Here is a 17,884-nt window from a genome sequence, read left to right on the forward strand (position 1 = left end):
TGCTAAGTGGCTGTGTGATCAAACATACAGCCTCAGAGTATCCAGCCGTGGTCCCAGGTCTAACCCCAAAATGTTTAGAAGGAAGGTTATCCAAACTTCTGACTACTCCCCACTTTGCTTCTCTTTGTAGAGTGACAACCAACAAGCTGCTGCTTTCCATTATCATCTTACTGGAGCTCGCCATCCTGGGAGGCCTGGTTTACTACAAATTCTTTCGCAGCCATTGAACTTCTATGGGGAAGGGTTTGTGGACCAGAACTTTGACCTTGTGAATGCATGATGTTAGGGATGTGGATAGAATAAGCTTATTGCTGCTGTGGGCTAACAGTTCAGGGATGCACTGTATAGCCAGACTGTGGGAGGAGGGAGGAAAGATGGAAAACCACTTAAATGTGAAGGAACAGCAACAAGACCAGTATGATATACCAAGGTAATAAATGCTGTTTATGACTTCTTTAAATTTACATAGTACTGTAGCATATTAATACCCTGTGAACTGCAAAAAACCAAATACATTTACAGTAGTATTGGTCACCAAAATAGAGGGGAAACTTTACAATTGTGAGAATGTGTAAATGTTCTCATTAAGGCAGTATTGACCCAGACAACCATTTAGTATCCATGTATCCCCTCAATGCCTCATAATTCTGGAATGCCCATTGTGAAACATGTCAGTGCACAGTGTCTCCTAAATTCTCACATGTGCTTGATTTCCTGATTCATCTGGTGAACTGGGAGTAGGAAGCTGGTCATAGACAATATGCCCTCCTTCTCTTGTCTGACCAAAACTTGAAGCAATTACATCCACTGCCAGGTTAGCTGTAGTCTTCGCCTCTTCCTCTGAGGTGGCCAACTGAGGATTGACTTCAACAAGATCCAGTGCCGACAGCAACCCTGGAAGAACAAAGTGTGACAAAACCTCAGATTCCCTTGCTGCTCCTCTCAGTGAGGGTCATCCCACTGGGACAGGGAGAACAAGCCAAGGTAAAAACAAGAGTCCATTTTATAGTAGAAAATAGCTATTTTTAGGAAGCCCCTTGCACCTCATCCTCTTGGCCATGAATTTAAGTTAAAACACTGCTATGCTACAGTAGATTAAAAGAAACCTTTTAAGATAATGAAATAAACCATCCCTGTTCAACTAACATAACAGGCATAATTGTCAGGCGTTCTGGAAAAGGAAAAGGCTTGGTGTTGGGTGGGGGAGGTTTTCATCCTACTTGTTGGCAAAATGTATGCCATCTCCAGTATGACTAGGAACCTTCCAGATGCCTGCCTGGAAATGAATCAAGTATGAAGGCAGAGGAAATCTCCCAGTTTCACTAGCCAAACTCCATTCCCACTTGAATTCTAATGCGTTATCTGTATCTGTTAGAGCACCACACCATATGCCCTGAATTGTAGTTATTACTGCAAACTTCATTCTCACCCCTGCAGGCCTGAGCTCTGGAGGCAGGTTCCACATCTAACATTTCTTTTTGTCTCCCAGCAGACTGTCCCAGTATCTTGTACTTGATCAAGAGAAAATTCAGCCATATGTTAATTATTTTATCTAGACTTCAGTTACCTTCTGTTAAGGTTTGAGAACTTATGTCAAAGTTCTCGGTAGTGTTCCTTTGGCCTGGAGCAAGTGGAAGGGAAGCTTAAACCAGAAGAACCTATCCAGACCTGCTACCATGCTCACCCCTCTAAATGCCTCATTTCTCTGTAGAATTTAACTTTTTAGTTGGTTATTCTGGATGAAGGGTGACCTGAACAAGCTAGTATTCAGGAATACAAGTATCTAAGAATATTTAGGGTGGCCATAAAATCTGGAAACAACAGGCAAATGTACCTAATGGTTTATTGATATTACACTATAGTACATGATGTGCTCAATGCCATCATGTCCGTTCAGCATCTTCCCTTATTAGCAATGCATAGTTGAGTGTATGGTGCTAAACTGCAACCAACAGGTGTATTACTGTAGCATTTCCATCATTTCCTGCACATGGACCTGTGTTCCTGATTTGTCTCTGATTTCCACTGACTAAACCTGCACCTTTAGCATATCCCAGAAGTGGTAATCAAGGTTTGCACTATTAGAAATATATACATGACTTATGTTTCCAGACTATTGCCACCCTATAAATTAAGCAAACTGCTTTATGTATCTAGTTGACAGCATTATAACAGTGCAGTGGCACAATCATGGCTCACTGCAGCCTCAACCTCCCAAGTAGTTGGGACACCTGGCTAATTATTTTTTGTAGAAACAGGGTCTCACTATGTTGCCCACGGTGGTCTTAAACCCCTGGGGCGAAGTAATCCTCCTGCCTTGGCCTCCCAGAGTACTGGGATTATAGGTATGAACCACTGTGCCCAGCCCCATGAGTGTTTTTTTGGAATAAAATATTGTAGCATGGGAGCAAAGAGACAAGCCATGCCATATATAAGTGCTAGAGGTTATTAACCCCTGCTCTAAGTGGTGTTTTTAGGAAGCAAAGCAGAGAATTGAACTCCCAGGTTCTCTGGCCAATAACCTAATGACCACTGGCAACATCTAAGATTGCAGATCTGAGAATTAGACCAGTACTGCCTGCCTTTCTGTACTGCCTAAGGTTCTAGCAGGCTGTGGCGCTAAGGAGACCATTTCTCAATCTCAGTTTCCATCTCAGCTAGTCAAGGGTTCTCTATAGCCCTGAACCTTTCAATCTGGGGTCTCTATCTATACCCTAGTTCCATCAGATGGTTACTGAAGCAGTATGATTTGGTAGTTCTTTAAATTTTGGAATGAAAGGTCATTTGAAGTAGCTTTAAAATCAGAAGCTTTCTGTCAGAAATGGCAACTGTTTGCAAACAAGTATGAGTTTTGGACAAGTAGCCAGTCTTGATAACGTAGAATTCATCTTAGTACTCTTTCCATCAGCCATTCTCATCTAACTGTATCCCCCTTATTAGAAATCCCATCAGGCTCTAGTACAAGACCTACCCTACATAAAGGACCCAAGATATTGTCCAGTTTGCAGATTTCTTCAAGAGATCAGCTTTAACTCCAAATTCACAACTCCCAATGAACCAATCTCTTAGAGTGCAAATTACAGCCTTGGTCTTGCCTTCTTATCTTAATCTGCCTTTAGATAACTCAAAGAACTGCATCAGTTTGACAATTGATTCTTGTATTTAATTGTTTAAATATACAATTTTTTACTCATTATTACCTTAGTGTAATTTGGTAAGAGCCATGTCCAAGCATGACTCTAAAGGACTATATCCTTTCTATATAGCATAAAGGACTATATAGCATGGCCGTATAATTTTTAGCTACAAAAGTTTAAGCAAAAACAAACTCTGCAATGATGTGGAATAGCAGAAAAGATCCTTTAAAGGCAGGCAAGAGACTCAAGCATATTTACCTATGTAGTTAACAGCCTGCAGACCTGGTTGCTACATACCTGTATTGTATATTTCCTCAGCAATATACATGCCTTCTCGATAGGTTAGTCCCCCTACAACAGGACTTCCTGTGGCTGGAGCCAGTGTAGGGTCAAATGCATCAATATCAAAACTCAGATGGATTGGTCTTTGTCTCCTAGAAAGGAAGAAGATGAAATAATACTTAATACTTAACTGGTTGTCCTTAGACACTCATCCTTCTTATGGTTGTAACTCCTGGATTTTGTTGCTGTTAGTCCTAGTACTTTGTTAATAAAGCTGTTAATACATTTCCAGGCTTCCTATTCTTGGAAGTTACTGAGATTGGCAATATTAACTTCCTACATACCACTTCATGGTACTGCCATTTGTTCTGCATGCCTCAGACAGACTAACTCCAGTGTATATTTCTGCCTTACACTGGGTATTAGAACCTCTTATACTAATAACTGTCAATAGAGGGATTTCTTCACTTCTAGATGAGATTGGGCTCTGATATAGTCTAATTTAAATTGGCTTGATGTAAGTTATGGTTGCTGTTATTCTCTGAACATAACAGCAGCTGAAGTGAACTCTAATTTTAGGTCTGCAGTTTTAACATCTTCCATTTCTAATTTCATTATAGCCCCAGTGTCCAAAGGCTGAAGCTAACAACTAAGTTTCTTAACAGCTTACGAAATGACGTACTACCAGATAACAATTCTGACATTAATCACCCAGAAGTAAAGACTTGGTATTGGGAAAATGCTCTTAAAACTACCATTTGATTAGTATTCATCTGCCATCTTTCTACACTGCCAAGATTTGCTTAACATAAAACTCAGATGAAACAATCGTGAGGCTGGGAAGAATGGGACAGTTGAAACAATAAATGCTTGTCATCTCAGAAGATAAGCATTAAAGATGGAGATAAAGAAAAATTTATGAGACAGAAGATCTAGGCAATGATTTAGAGGAAACCTCCTCCCAAAAACCCAGAGGAAGAATATGACCTGTGTTTCATATTTTGCCTTTCTGAACTATTTAAAATTATGTGTATGTTTTTGCTTTGTATTTTAAAAGTAAAGCTGCTGTCCTCAAGAAACAGGCTAAAAGTGTGTTGCCCATTGGGGGTTTGCCCTGACATCAGTTATAGTTACTTACTTGCCAATCAGCAGATCAAATGTTCGTTCCATGACCTTCTGGATACCAAGTCGATCAATATCTCTCATGGAAAAATACTGGATATCATAGTTCTTTAAAATAAAACTGTGATGAGATACAAAGGAAGGAGTCCTTAGTTTAAAGAGCATTTTTAACAAATATGTATTTGGGGGACAGGGTGGGTTTGTTTTAGTGACCTACAATAGACCAAGTTAAGCATCAGCCTTTCAAATGGAACATAATTGGCTAGGACAGGCCCTAAACTTCAGCCAAATGCATCAACTTACTGTTCAGGAGGGTCCACGTCTCTCAGACCAATATACACAATACTTGCAGAAGAGATACAAGGTTTGATCCAGGAAAATCCTGGGAGTTCTGGTACCTATGAAAGGGAGAAATGGACAGGATTAATCAAGAATTCTTGTTCTCACCAAGATCATTATCATGTGCCTCCCTGGGTATGCAATCTGCTTTCTTCTGCCACCTACAGGGTAAGTTTAGAGCAACACAGGACACACTTGATCTGGGAAGAAGTGATACAAGGTGGAAATGTTTCAGAAGGGCAGCTGAGGAACACAGTATTGCTTTCTCAAGACAAATAAAATCTCTAAGGTTGTCTTGGTTTCTCATTAACTTACCTAGTAGCACGAATACTGCTGATTAGCCCTTTTCTATCCCATTGCACATTACTGACTTGTTTACAGATTGGTTCTTGAAGCATAACCTGGTTGGGTTGCCATCTCAAGTTGCCAACAGCCGACACAAGACTTCTTCCCAATGAATAATCTTTGTAGTGCCCTGGTTTGACTTGGTCCCTCACTGAGGGGAGGGATATACAGATTCTAATCTGCGCCTAACATGGACTCCTATATCTTCTGAACTGCTCAGGAAAATATTACCCAGAGGTCATCATGGTTTTATTTGTCTTCTAGGTGAGTGTGTCAGAGAGTATGGCCTGGGCGCCTCTAACCAAGAAGTCCTCAGGCTGTGGGCATATGAGTTGCTATAGTTACTACCCCCTCCTTGCTTTCTTACAAAGAACAGAGACCATGTCCTAGTCTTTATACCCCTAGCATCTGGCAGACTGCCTGGTCCATAATAGTGATGAACAAATGAAGGAGTGGTAATCCACACTCAACCTACCCTTCACCAAAATCTTACTGAACTAGACCAACTCCAGCAAAACCCTGCAAGCCATTCACCTTTCTTTTCATTTCGGCCCACTGACCTTATCCTGTAGTTCTCTGAGGAGAAATGAAACAGGTTGTCCATGGAGATTTCCTGATGAAGTGGTAAGGGGTGTGTTGATGTCAGCATGGGCATCAACCCAGACAACGCAAAGGTCTGGGCAATGTCGGGCATGGCCACTAATGGTACCGATTGCCAGGCTGCAAAGAACAAATACAATCTTGAAGGCCCTCTGTTTGGCAAACATGACCAATAACAAATGTCCTCAGCCAAAACAACTTATACCCTTTCCACAGGGCAAAGCCAGGGCCTAGATGGAGGCTGGGTTTGGGTGAGGCAAGACCTGTAGTTGTAGTTCCCAAAAATTAAACTTGAGTGATTTAGACAGGAAGAAATATAAAGCCCTAGAGATTCAAAGCTGGTGACTGGCTACCCTGCAGTGTGACAGATGTCACTGCTGTCCCCAAATCCAGGTAATTTTATCCATTAGCCCTGGCTCAGAAAAGAACCTCAAATATTTGTTCAATGAATGAAATCAAGTTAAGCCAGAGAGATGGTGTACACCTGTAATCCTAGCTACTCAGAGGGCTGAGGTGAGAGGATCACATGAGCCCAGGGGTTCAAGTCCAGCCTGGGCAACATAGTGACACCCTGTCTCCAAAAATGAAAAAAAAAATCTAGGTAAATGGTACAGTCTATAGGTAACGACTCAACAAAATCTGAAAGAAAAGCTCTTGGAGACATTAACAGGGTAAACCAATTAAAGACCTAATTTAGACCACTGAGTAAAAAGATGTATTGCATGTTACCTTATATATATTAGCATGGCATTCAATTTTTTTTTTTTTTTTTTTTTTTGAGACGGAGTTTCGCTCTGTTGCCCAGGCTGGAGTGCAGTGGTGCAATCGCAGCTCACTACAACCTCCACCTCCTGGGTTCAAGCTATTTTCCTGCCTCAGCCTCCCGAGTAACTGGGATTACAGGCACACGCCACTACGCCTGGCTAATTTTTTGTATTTTTAGTAGAGACGGTGTTTCAACATGTTGGCCAGGCTGGTCTTGAACTCGACCTCAAGTGATCCACCTGGCTCAGCCTCCCAAAGTGCTAGGATTACAGGCATGAGCCACCATGCCCACCATGTTAAAGTGTATTTCTGTTTTTGCCTTTGTCCTTGGGCTCTGCTTACATTAGCCAACTGTTCTGTCTCAATTCTAAGAATACACCTGATGAAATAAATGTTGGAAAGCTTCCCAGTAACCAAGGAATTTGACATAGATGGGAAATGCAGCTTAAGCATCTTAGGACTGCAACCATCCTTCTTGGTCAATATAGCATGAGACAGCTATTCTAGGTGCCATGTCCCACAGTGGTTGGGTCTTTTGAGGAATAGCATGGTCTAGTGAAAAGGCAGTGGATTAAGTCAGAATACTAGAGTTTTAGTCCTGGAATAGCTGTGTGTCTGAAGACAAAGCATCTAATTTCTTTAGATTTCAGTTTCCTTTTCTGTGAGATAGGGATAATAATAATACTTGGCCTGTGTAAATCAGAGTTGCTTTGATGATTAAGGTAGTAATATATGTTATACTACATAAAAGGAGCAGTGACCTAAAAATGCTTCTTCTTGAAAATGTTCAACAGCTATTCAAATTATGCACTTATCCCTTCCTCTCCATAATTTCATATTGTCTAGGCTTTAACATTGAGCTGGTAAGCAGTAACGTGGCTGCAATATGGATAGCCACAGGAAAAGAAAACAAGATCTGTGGTAATCACATTGATCAGTGGTCCCCAAACAGTGAGACTTGACCAGAACTCAGACCAGCAGACAGACTAAATAAATTTCCAGAGACCACACTGAGAAAGGCGGCAGGAGACTTGCCCTCTGCTTGATTTAATTGAATGGCCTAGTCATCTCAGTAGAGAACCTGGGTGTGACCATTTTCTTCAACCTGAGTCTTTTTTTTATTTTTATTTTTTTACTCCCAAGGAGGAATCTACCTGCTTCTCCAGATGTAACAAAGATTTCATTTCTGTTCAGTGATCTGAAAAGCTCTCTCAGCACCTCAGGGAAAATAATCACCAGAAGAGTCACACTGGATTTGAATCCCAGCTCTATTTCCTGGTTCTAGTCCTTGGATAAGTTATATTTTCTTTCTTACCTATTTATTTATTTTTAAGAGACCTGATCTCACTGTGTTGCCCAGACTGGCCTCAAACTCCTGGGCTCAAGCGATCCTCCCACCTCGGCCTCCTGAGTAGCTGGGCCTGCAGGCATGCACCACTGTGCCCACCTTGGATAAGTTCTTGTATCTCTGTCCCTACATGCTTCCAGCAGTAAATGATAAAACCATATCTACCACCTAGCATTGTTAGCGGGATTAACTGAGAATATGTATGGAGTGCTCAATACTCCTGGTACTTCAGTGCCTTTTTCCTACCGAAGACCTTCATTGCTTAGTTCAAATCACATTCCCTTGTGAAATCTGTTTTAGTCCAGACTGATCTCTTCCTCCTTTGAAATTCTGTAGAATTCAATATTTTTGTTTATTCCATGTATATTTATTTCATCTAGGCATTAATATATCACAAATTTCCTGCAATCTCTAGCACTGCTGAGAAAATATCAGAACAGTGCTCAATAAAGTACATGCTGATTCAGGAGGAGACAGGATCAAGGGACTGATTGCATGAGTCACTAGGGTCCATATTGTGGAGGCAGAAAATGTATCCACAGCTGGGCACAGTGGCTCATGCCTGTAATCCCAGCACTTTGGGAGGCCCTGGCAGAAGGATCGCTTGAGCTCAGGAGTTCGAGACCAGTCTGGGCAACATGGCCAAAACCCATCTCTACAAGAAATACAAAAATGAGCCAGGCATGGTGGCATGCACCTGTAGTCCCAGCTACTTGGGAGGCTGAGGTAGGAAGATGGCTTGAGCCCAGGAGGCAGAGGTTGCAGTGAGCCGAGATCATGCCACTGTACTCCAGCCTGGGCGACAGAGCCAGACCCTGTCTCAAAGAAAGAAAGAAAGAAAGAAAATGTAGTAACATGCCAAAGGGGATTTCTAACAGGTCTATTAGCAGAAATGCTAACAAAAACTCTCAAATTCAGCCTATCAATGGATCTTTCTAATTTTCCAAAGTCATAACATAGTGTCTCAAGAAAGCTTTCCAGGAGACAAGCATGTTAACACAGTGCCTAGGAACCTTGCCTAGTATACCTCTGAACTTGCTGTGTCAGAATGTACATGTTCTTACTGTACAATGTGTCATACAAAGAAAACCACAATGCCCCTTGAGCAGCTCAGGATCTTAGACATTTAAATGCCTGCTGTTTATTTTAATATCTGCCCTAAAAATTCTGTAGGGTATTTTTCTCCAGATGAAGAAACAGATAAAGAAGCTAAGTGATGAGCCCCAAGCACCATGTAATCAATCCAGCCCCTCACCACGCCTGGCTCCCAGCTTACCTGTGGTCTCCTCCCAGTGTGACACAGCTGTAGCCATCCGACACAGCTCTGCTAACCACCTCAGCCAGTTCGTGGTTGGCAAGACCCACTGAGCGTGGATTCACTATCAGGTTGTTGTAGAGATCATCTTTGGGGACTGGAGTAAAACTCAAATCTCCAAAGTCTTTTAGGTGGCAGCCTGGAAGCAAATGAGGGATGACAAAATGAATTTTCTGTGCTATCTCCAACTCTTACTAGCCTGGGCCACAATGATAATACGTGACAAAGTACACATCATAATCATTTTGTCACAGTAAAATTTAAAATGTCAAATGATTGTGGGAAGATTATCTCGATCCTATTATGAATAGTTTTGCAGATGTTGGAAACTGAAACTAAGAGATATCGATTGACTTAACCCAACAATAAAAAAATGATTAACAATTAGACCTCAGATATCCCAGAGTGATAGAGTAGAAATAAAATATCAGAAAGAACCAACAATTTTAAAGAAAATTAAGAACCAACAATTTTAAAGGAAATTAAGTACTATTAATTTAGCAAAAATACACAAAGAGATTCTCATTTTTTTTAAACTTTCTTTTTTGTAGAAGTAGGGTCTTGCTATGTTGCCCCAGCTGGTCTCAAAACTTCTGACCTCAACTGATCCTCCCGCCTCATCCTCCCAAAGTGCTGGGATTGTGGGCATGAGCCCCCTGCCTGGCCAAGAAATTCACATTTTATAAACTTTTATAAATAAAAAGCCAATCTGAAACATCCTAAAAGAAATATCTAATATTTATTGATTATTTACAAGATCCCAGCCATTGTTCTAGCTGCTTAACATAAATTCTTACTTAAGACTCAGAACAATTCTGTGAGGCAACTAAAATGTGCCTATTCGGTGGATGAGGAAACTGAAGCAAAGAGAAGTAACCGCTTCACAGCTGTTAAGTACCAGAATCAGGATCCAAATCTAGGCCATCTGGCTCCAAAGTTTGTACAGGTTGAGTACCCATTATCCAAAGGCTTGGGACCAGAAGTGTTTTAGATTTTTTTTTTTTCAGATTTTGGAATATTTGCATTATATATATATTGAGATATCTTAGGGATGGAACTCAAGTCTAAACACAAAACTTGTGTTTCATACACACTTTATACACATAGCCTGAAGGTAATTTTATATAATATTTTAAATCATCTTGTGCATGAAACAAAGTTTGTGTGCATTGAACCATCAGAAAACAAAGGTGTCACCATCACAGCCACCCATGTGGACAGTCTGATTGTTTGGCATCACCATCTTCCTGACTCTGAATTTATATGCTACTGATAGGCAGTTATTTTCTTACTTTTTCACACATAAGTACTTAACAGCAGAAAATATGACATACCATTAATACAGTGTGTTCAGGGTAACTTGTAATGTCACATTGGTGCTCAAAAAGTTTCAGATTTTGGAACATTTCCAATTTTGGATTTCTGGATTAGGGATGCTCAACCTCTATCCTTTACTATGCAATTTGTCTCCTAAGGAATTCCTCATGAGTCCAACACTTTAAGAACTAGTGCTATATTCTCACAGCTTTGAATATTTTCCCACCTAAGTTGGATGCTACATTTAGGGTGAGGACTAAATAATGTGACTCTATCAAAAAGGGATCTGAACTATCAGAGAACAGAACGTTGACATAGATTGTATTCTTAGGGTCCTGGTATTGGTGGGGAAGGGGCAGTAACGAGATAGACATGGCATATCTTAATATTTGCAGAGATTTGTGTTAAAGGTTTGGATTAAGAGCAGCATGGACTCATCATGAATTTAAATTATAATTTTGAGCTCTACCTCTTGAACCCAAACTCAATCCAAAGCCAAAATTCTGAAGAAATATAAAAATTTGAGGAGCAGTGACCATAACAAAAACCCATGAGGCCAACCAAGGAATTGCCACTGAAAGAGATATTGGAAACAAGACAGAAAACTTTATCCTATTCTTTTTTTCTTCCCCAGCCCTTGTGTCACCCAGACCTATTCTTAAAGGTGAGATACACCTACAGCAAGAATTCTGTATTTATCTTTTGGTCATTACACTTTAAGGAATAGTCATATAAAAGGCCCCAACCTGGAGAAGATCCAGACAACTAGATAAAAAGGTAGCAGAGCAGGGGTGGGAGGAGAAAAATATGACAACAGGCCAAAGACATTGTGAACCAAGAGAAAAATGTGAACCAAATTAAACATCTATAAAAATCTTTTATTAAAAAAAAAGACAAAAAGGTATGAGTAAAGTCATTATGGACTTCACCAAATCTCAAAATATGGAGAGGATATTTTAGACTTAAGAGAATGAAAGCTTTAATTAACCTTCAAGTCAATATCAAGTCTTTCCTCGTTGACAACACAATCCTGGACTGCACAGATTTTTTTTTTTTTTTTTTTTTTTGAGACAGAGTCTTGTGCTATCACCCAAGCTGGAGTGCAGTGGCATAGTCTCGGCTCACTGCAAGCTCCACCTCCTGGATTCAAGCAATTCTCCTGCCTCAGCCTCCCAAGTAGCTGGGATTACAGGTGTGCGCCATCACGCCCAGTGAATTTGTTTTTGTATTTTTAGTAGAGACAGGGTTTCGCCATCGTTGGCCAGGCTGGTCTCAAACTCCTGACCTCAACTGATCCACCTGCCTCAGCCTCCCAAAGTTCTGGGATTACAGGCGTGAGCCACTGCACCCAGCGTACTGTACAGATCTTGAATGGACAATTCCTGGATGTTTCTACTTTCAGCTCCATGTTTATCTCAGCTCTCTCCTTAAATCACATCAACCATTAGGTTCTTACTAGATGTAAGACACCAGGGTATGCCTGGTGTTTTATAATATTAGGTGTACAATTATAAAAGATTTATAATCTTCATAAATTTATATTTTGGTCATTGCACTTTAAGGAATAGTCATATAAAAGGCCCCAAACTGGAGTTAAATAATATTAACTAACTTTTCAGAACTATTTGCCAAGCACTTTCATTCAATCATCATATGACCAAGAAGAAATACAGGGGAATTAAAGTGCTCAATCCAGTGGATAAGTCACAGAACTTGGGGACTACCCAAGTCCAGTCATGCAAACCAGGATGTAGGCTCAGATGAATGCGACAGAAAACAGTACTCACTTATATTAGAAAAAAGCTGCACAAAGCCGAAAAATGAACCTAAAGAGAATTTGGCAATCTTACAGCAACATCCCAGGAAGAGATTGAATTTCATAGGATTTTGGTCGCTAATTCGGGCCACCACTCTGCTCTCGTTACAGGTGCTGGAAGGGTACTAACTTCTGTCGGGGGTTCATCAGATTAATTCCCAACCTGGGTGGTGGATTCTGTCCACATTGTCTAACTCCATTTACTCCGATGCCATCTCACCAAACAGCCTTCTGACTATTCAGTTGGTTTCCCACATGCCTTAATATGGGCAAGAGCTTCTAGACAGTGGACACTGGATAGACTACTGCTTAACATAATTATGCATGGGCATTTTGGTTGATCCAGCATGGTTAGCATGAGTCTGTGGGTCTGAAAGCCTGATGAGCTATGCACTCAGCAACCTTGTGTTTCTGCATCCACAAAGCTAAGGGCCAGCCCCCTCTAAAGGGATTTATACCTTGAGAGGCCCTGCCTGAATGGCCTACCTTCCTGCTCCCAACTCTGCTCTTTCTTTTTTCCCCCTAGAATATTCAGGAAGAACCAACTCAACTCTATAATTTGCACAGTTTCAGTGCCACGTAAGGACTTGGGACAGTGAGTCCTAAAGGAGTCAGGGGAAGTTCACTGAGGATCAGGGGCGTCAAAGAAGAACTCCTATGACAAATAGTTTGTACTTGCACTGTTTTGCTTTGAAATTCTCTGTAAAATTGGATAACGTGTATAATAGAGGTCCAAAACCTACTCCCCAGGTTTTACTACTGTATCCTTTCAGACTTTAATCATTTTTTTTCTTTTTTTTGGATTATTTGTAGAGACAGGGTCTCACTGTGTTTTCCAGGCTGGTCTCCAATTCCTGGGCTCAAGTAATTCTCCCATCATGGCCTTCTAAAGTGCTAGGATTACAGGTGTGAGCCACCATGCCTGGCCTAGTTATAAGCATAATACATAATATTATTTTAAGTAAGGTTATTAGAGTAAATTAACTGCCATAGCAACTCCCCCAAAATAATGGCTCAAACACAGTTTATTTCTTGTTTGTTTAGCATCCAGCATAGGTATTCCAGGTCAGCAGGAGGCTTTCCTTTATGCAGTAATTCAGAGACCTGGCTTGTGGCTCCCATGCCTAGGACTTTGCCATCTGTGTGGCTAAGTCTAGGTCTCCCCAGGTTCAAGGCAACAGGAAAGGAAGAAAGCATTGAGAAAGCACACCTCCTCTTTTCAAGACTCTGGCCTGAAAGTGGCACATTACTCCTGCTCACTTTTGGCACTGGCCAGCAAATGCAGGTCTAGCTTATGTCCAGAAGAGAATGCGAATGGATTTTGGTGGACAGCTAGCAATCTATGCAACAGTGAGTACTTTTTTATTCTACTGCCATAACCTTTAAGAACAAAATATGAAAGTTGCTCTAGGATTACAAATTTCTGTTAAACTATTCTAGTTAATTACAGAACTGAATCAACAAATACATGATGCCAGCCTGATGTCACCTCTTAAGAACTTTCTCCTCTAATGCCCACTGTGCCAATAGTATTGGGTACTACCAGTACCCAAAGGACTGGTAGAACAGAACCCTAGTTCTAGGATTGTCTGAACCCTGGTTCTAGTATGTTGTTGTAGAAAACATGAATTGTAACCCATCTGCTACAGTTTTTTTAAGAGGAGTGAGGAGGTTGATGAGAAGTTAACTTTTTGTAACAGCAGGATGAACTGAGTAATATTAAAGCTATTCTTTTTTTTTTTTTTTTTTTTTGAGACAGAGTCTTTCTCTGTTGCTCAGGCTGGAGTGCAATGGCCTGATCTCGGCTCACTACAACCTCAACCTCCCTGGTTCAAGGGGTTCTGCTGCCTCAGCCTCCCAAGTAGCTGGGATTACAGGCATGCACCACCATGCCCAGATAATTTTTGTAGTTTTAGTAGAGACGAGTTTTTGCCATGTTGGTCAGGCTGGTCTTGAACTCCTGACCTCAAGTGATCCTCCCACTTCAGCCTCCCAAAGTGCTAGGATTACAGGTGTGAGCCACCATGCCCAGCCTTAAAGCTATTTCTTTATCAGAGTGCTGTGGCAAATTCTTCTGGTTCATAGGTCATAAGAAATGGTCTCACTAATTTTTCAAGAAGCTTAGGGTAATGATGAAAAATGCAAACATTGTAATGTGTAAGGAATATGTGTCTGGCTGCTATGCCTGAGGGAACTTTCCCTTTCTCTAACTGTGCATCAGGTCAATTCATCTGTAAGTCCAGGTCAGGTGAGACCTAGTGTTTCATTGCTGCTCTTTCTTCTCTTTTAAGAGGACATTGTATGCCAAGAGGAGCCTGAAATTTCAAGGAAGTTCTCATGTCAAACAGATTTGGAACAATGTGAAAGGCTCTCATTTTTCACTTGCTGTTTATACACTGACACAGCCTTGTTGCTTCTCTCCTGAGTGCTGGTAATAAAATACACCGAGTACTACTCTGCTCTTTCAGACCCAGATGTTACCTTTGGCCTTGATAAACCTCTGCAGGCTCTATCAGAGTGGAACAGGAACGCAAGTGCATCAACAGAATGATGCAACCAGGCGGTAAGGAAGAAATCAAAACAGCCTTACCTGACCTTAGCAATATCTGTGAACAGCACTTCTATTTCAGGGCTAGTGAGTAAATCCCCGAAAAAACCCACAGACAGGAAATGGATAATAACTGTCCGCCTCTACACACCACACTGTGCTACACAGTGTGCTACACAGCTCTACAGATATGTGCTCATTCTCACATCCTCTGCTGGTATCACTATCCACACATTGCAGAGGAAGAATTTCAGCAAGGCTGAATAGCTCCAACTGTTTAACAGCAACTGAATCACCCTTTGGTTAGAGACTCATATATGATTACGTGATGAGTGAGGTTTTTTTTTTGTGTGTGTGTGTGTGTGTGTGTTTTTTTTTTTTTTTTTTTGACAGCATAAGACTATCCCATTCTCCCTACTGCTGTGACCCCTGTTGCTACCAGGGCTCCTAGCAAGTCAAGAGAGATGGGTTTCAAAGTGGGCTGACACACAAGGAGGGTCTGCTGAGCCACAGGCAGCCCATTGGTAGAATAACAGACATGGAGAAAAGCTAGGGGCCTCTTAGTGTGCAGTTTTTCCAAATTGTTTCTAAATATGAATAGGATATAAATGTTTGTGACTTGTCAGGAATAACAAGTCAGTGAAATCAGGAGAAAAACAAAGACTCTGCATCCTCACTTGGTGCTGAGAGGGTACTAATAGCTTTTAAAGTTACAGACTCAAATATTATACATGGCAGATTTAGCCCCATGCAAAAGGAATTCTTGGAAATTAATTTAAAAAATTAAAAAAAAAATTTTTTTTAGATGAAGTTTTGCTCTTTCACCCACGCTAGAGTGAAGTGGCACGATCTTGGCTCACTGCAACCTCCACCCACCGGATCAAGCAATTCTCCTGCCTCAGCTTCCTGAGTAGCTGGTATTACAGGTGCCTGCCACCATGCCCGGCTAATTTTTGTATTTTCAGTAGAGACAGGTTTCACCATGTTGGCCAGACTGGTCTGGAACTCCTGACCTCAGGTGATCCACCCACCTTGGCCTCCCAAAGTGCTAGAAATACAGGTGTGAGCCACCACGCCCGGCCGAGTTCCTGGAATTTTAAAGGGATGTGACTGCTAATTCTTAGAACAAGCTTGTACCTGAAATACTAGCTTATTAAAAATAAAGTTGCAATGTTACTAGAAGTCTAAACTGGAGGGTGGGGAATGGGGGATGCCAGGGTTAATTCAGGCCATTTGAAGTAAGTAGAATTTCTCTTATCCATAAAATGTAATTTGGGTAATAACCTTTGAAGAGACTGTTATTTAGGTAAACTCGTCTGGTTACTACCAATAAAATGCAGAGATCTGAATTTTATTTGGTGCATTTAACTCCCAAAGACTGTACAACCTCAAGAACCTTGTCTTTTTTTGAAATAGTCTTACTCTGTCACTCAGGCTGGAGTGCAGTGGCACAAACATGGCTCACTGCAGCCTCAACCTCTCAGGCTCATGCAATTCTCACTTATCAGCCTCCAGAGTAGCTGGGACTACAGGCATGTGCCACCATACCTGGCTAATTTACATTTTTTTGTAGAGACAAGGTTTCCCCATGTTGCCCAGGCTGGTCTCAAACCCCTGGCCTCAGGCAATCCACCCTCCTCAGCCTCCCAAAGTGCTGGATTACAGGTGTGAGCCACCGTGCGCCCAGCCAAAGAACCATGTGTCTTGAGATATCTGTCCCAGTTCATTTCTTCAGAGTTCCAGAGGAGACAGCTCCAACCAGCCCTTGTAACATCTCCTTCCTCCCCACTCTGCTCTCATGTTGCCTCCGCAGCAGGTAGGTTTTCTCAGAGGCAGTGAGGACCATGACTGAGAAAGACGGGCAGAGATAGTGGCACTGGGGACTCAAGGAAAGTGACTGTGTTAACCTCAAGAGCAAATGATACAAACATGGTGTTAATAGATGCCTTTGCATGAATGTGATCCTTGAGTTAAAATATATATATATATATATATATATATATGAATGCAAAATACACTTGAAAATTTAGTTCAAGATAGTAACTGAGATGATTTACAACACCAGTTATGTTTCCTGCTAATTAGTTCTCCAGCTACATCTGTCCTTCTTGCCTAAGGAGAACAGATGCTGTCATCTTCTAAAGATAGGCTTTGGAATGTACACCCCTCTGAACCAAACTCATGTCAACCCTCTGAGCACCTGTAGACCATAATGAACCAGCTCAGGCTTTCTGAGACAGACTTTCAGCTGATGGCACCCTAGAACCTGGTTCCAGCACAGGCAGGGGTGGAGGTAAGAGGAGGATTGCTCTGGCTTCATGAAGTCACATAAGCATATCCATTCAGAACGAGACTGTTTAGCTCCTCTGAGAAGACAAGACCTGCTACTGTTAACATGTTGATAAAACTTCAATCTTTCCAGTAGCTAACGAGAAGAAGAAATAGCAACAGTCCCCAGGGATAAAATACTGTTTTTTAGAGCATGTGATGTTTAAAAATTGTTTACACCTTGGTGCAGTGGCCTACACCTGTAATCCCAGCACTTTGGGAGGGAGACAGGTGGATCACTTGAAGTCAGGACTTCGAGACCAGCCTGGCCAACATGGTGAAACCCCATCTGTACTAAAAATACAAAAATTAGCTGGGCATGGTGGCACATGCCTATAGTCCCAGCTACTTGGGTGGTTGAGGTAGGAGAATCACTTGAACCCGGGAGGCAGAGGTTGCAGTGAGGCGAGATCGCACCACAGCACTCCAGCCACGGCGACAAAGTGAGACCCCATTTCAAAAAAAAAAAATGTTTACACTCTGCCTTGTTCCAGAAAGGATTTAAAGGAAGACATATCAGGCTGGCGACTACAGCTTTGCAAGTTACCAGTTCTGATGGGTAGCTCCCTGCCCCAGACCCTGGTCTAGCATCCTGGTGAGTCTGCCCAAGAAACCTCAAACC

General features: G+C 41.5%; 2 protein-coding genes across 9 annotated transcripts in view; one reads left to right on the top strand and one right to left on the bottom strand.

Moving 5' to 3' along the window:
- VTI1B (vesicle transport through interaction with t-SNAREs 1B) overlaps positions 1-4,679 on the top strand; it is a 28,374-nt gene extending 23,695 nt beyond the window's left edge. For 4 of the 7 annotated variants that reach the window (XM_055289063.2, XM_055289065.2, XM_063644450.1 and 1 more), the window contains one exon: positions 131-4,679. In XM_055289063.2, coding sequence (XP_055145038.1) covers positions 131-227 — 97 coding nt within the window. In that variant the 3' untranslated portion in view covers positions 228-4,679. The remainder of the gene's footprint in view (positions 1-130) is intronic. The other 3 variants (XR_010122092.1, XR_010122093.1, XR_010122094.1) reach the window with 1 other exon arrangement.
- ARG2 (arginase 2) overlaps positions 424-17,884 on the bottom strand; it is a 33,135-nt gene continuing 15,674 nt past the window's right edge. For both annotated transcript variants that reach the window (XM_055289061.2, XM_055289062.2), the window contains exons 3-8: positions 9,215-9,392; positions 5,786-5,945; positions 4,845-4,939; positions 4,558-4,662; positions 3,435-3,571; positions 424-894 (exon numbers count right to left, since the gene is read on the bottom strand). In XM_055289061.2, the coding sequence (XP_055145036.1) occupies positions 689-894; positions 3,435-3,571; positions 4,558-4,662; positions 4,845-4,939; positions 5,786-5,945; positions 9,215-9,392 (881 nt within the window). In that variant the 3' untranslated portion in view covers positions 424-688. The remainder of the gene's footprint in view (positions 895-3,434; positions 3,572-4,557; positions 4,663-4,844; positions 4,940-5,785; positions 5,946-9,214; positions 9,393-17,884) is intronic.

This window comes from Symphalangus syndactylus, chromosome 8 (genome assembly GCF_028878055.3).
Source record: "Symphalangus syndactylus isolate Jambi chromosome 8, NHGRI_mSymSyn1-v2.1_pri, whole genome shotgun sequence".
Lineage (NCBI taxonomy): Eukaryota > Metazoa > Chordata > Mammalia > Primates > Hylobatidae > Symphalangus > Symphalangus syndactylus.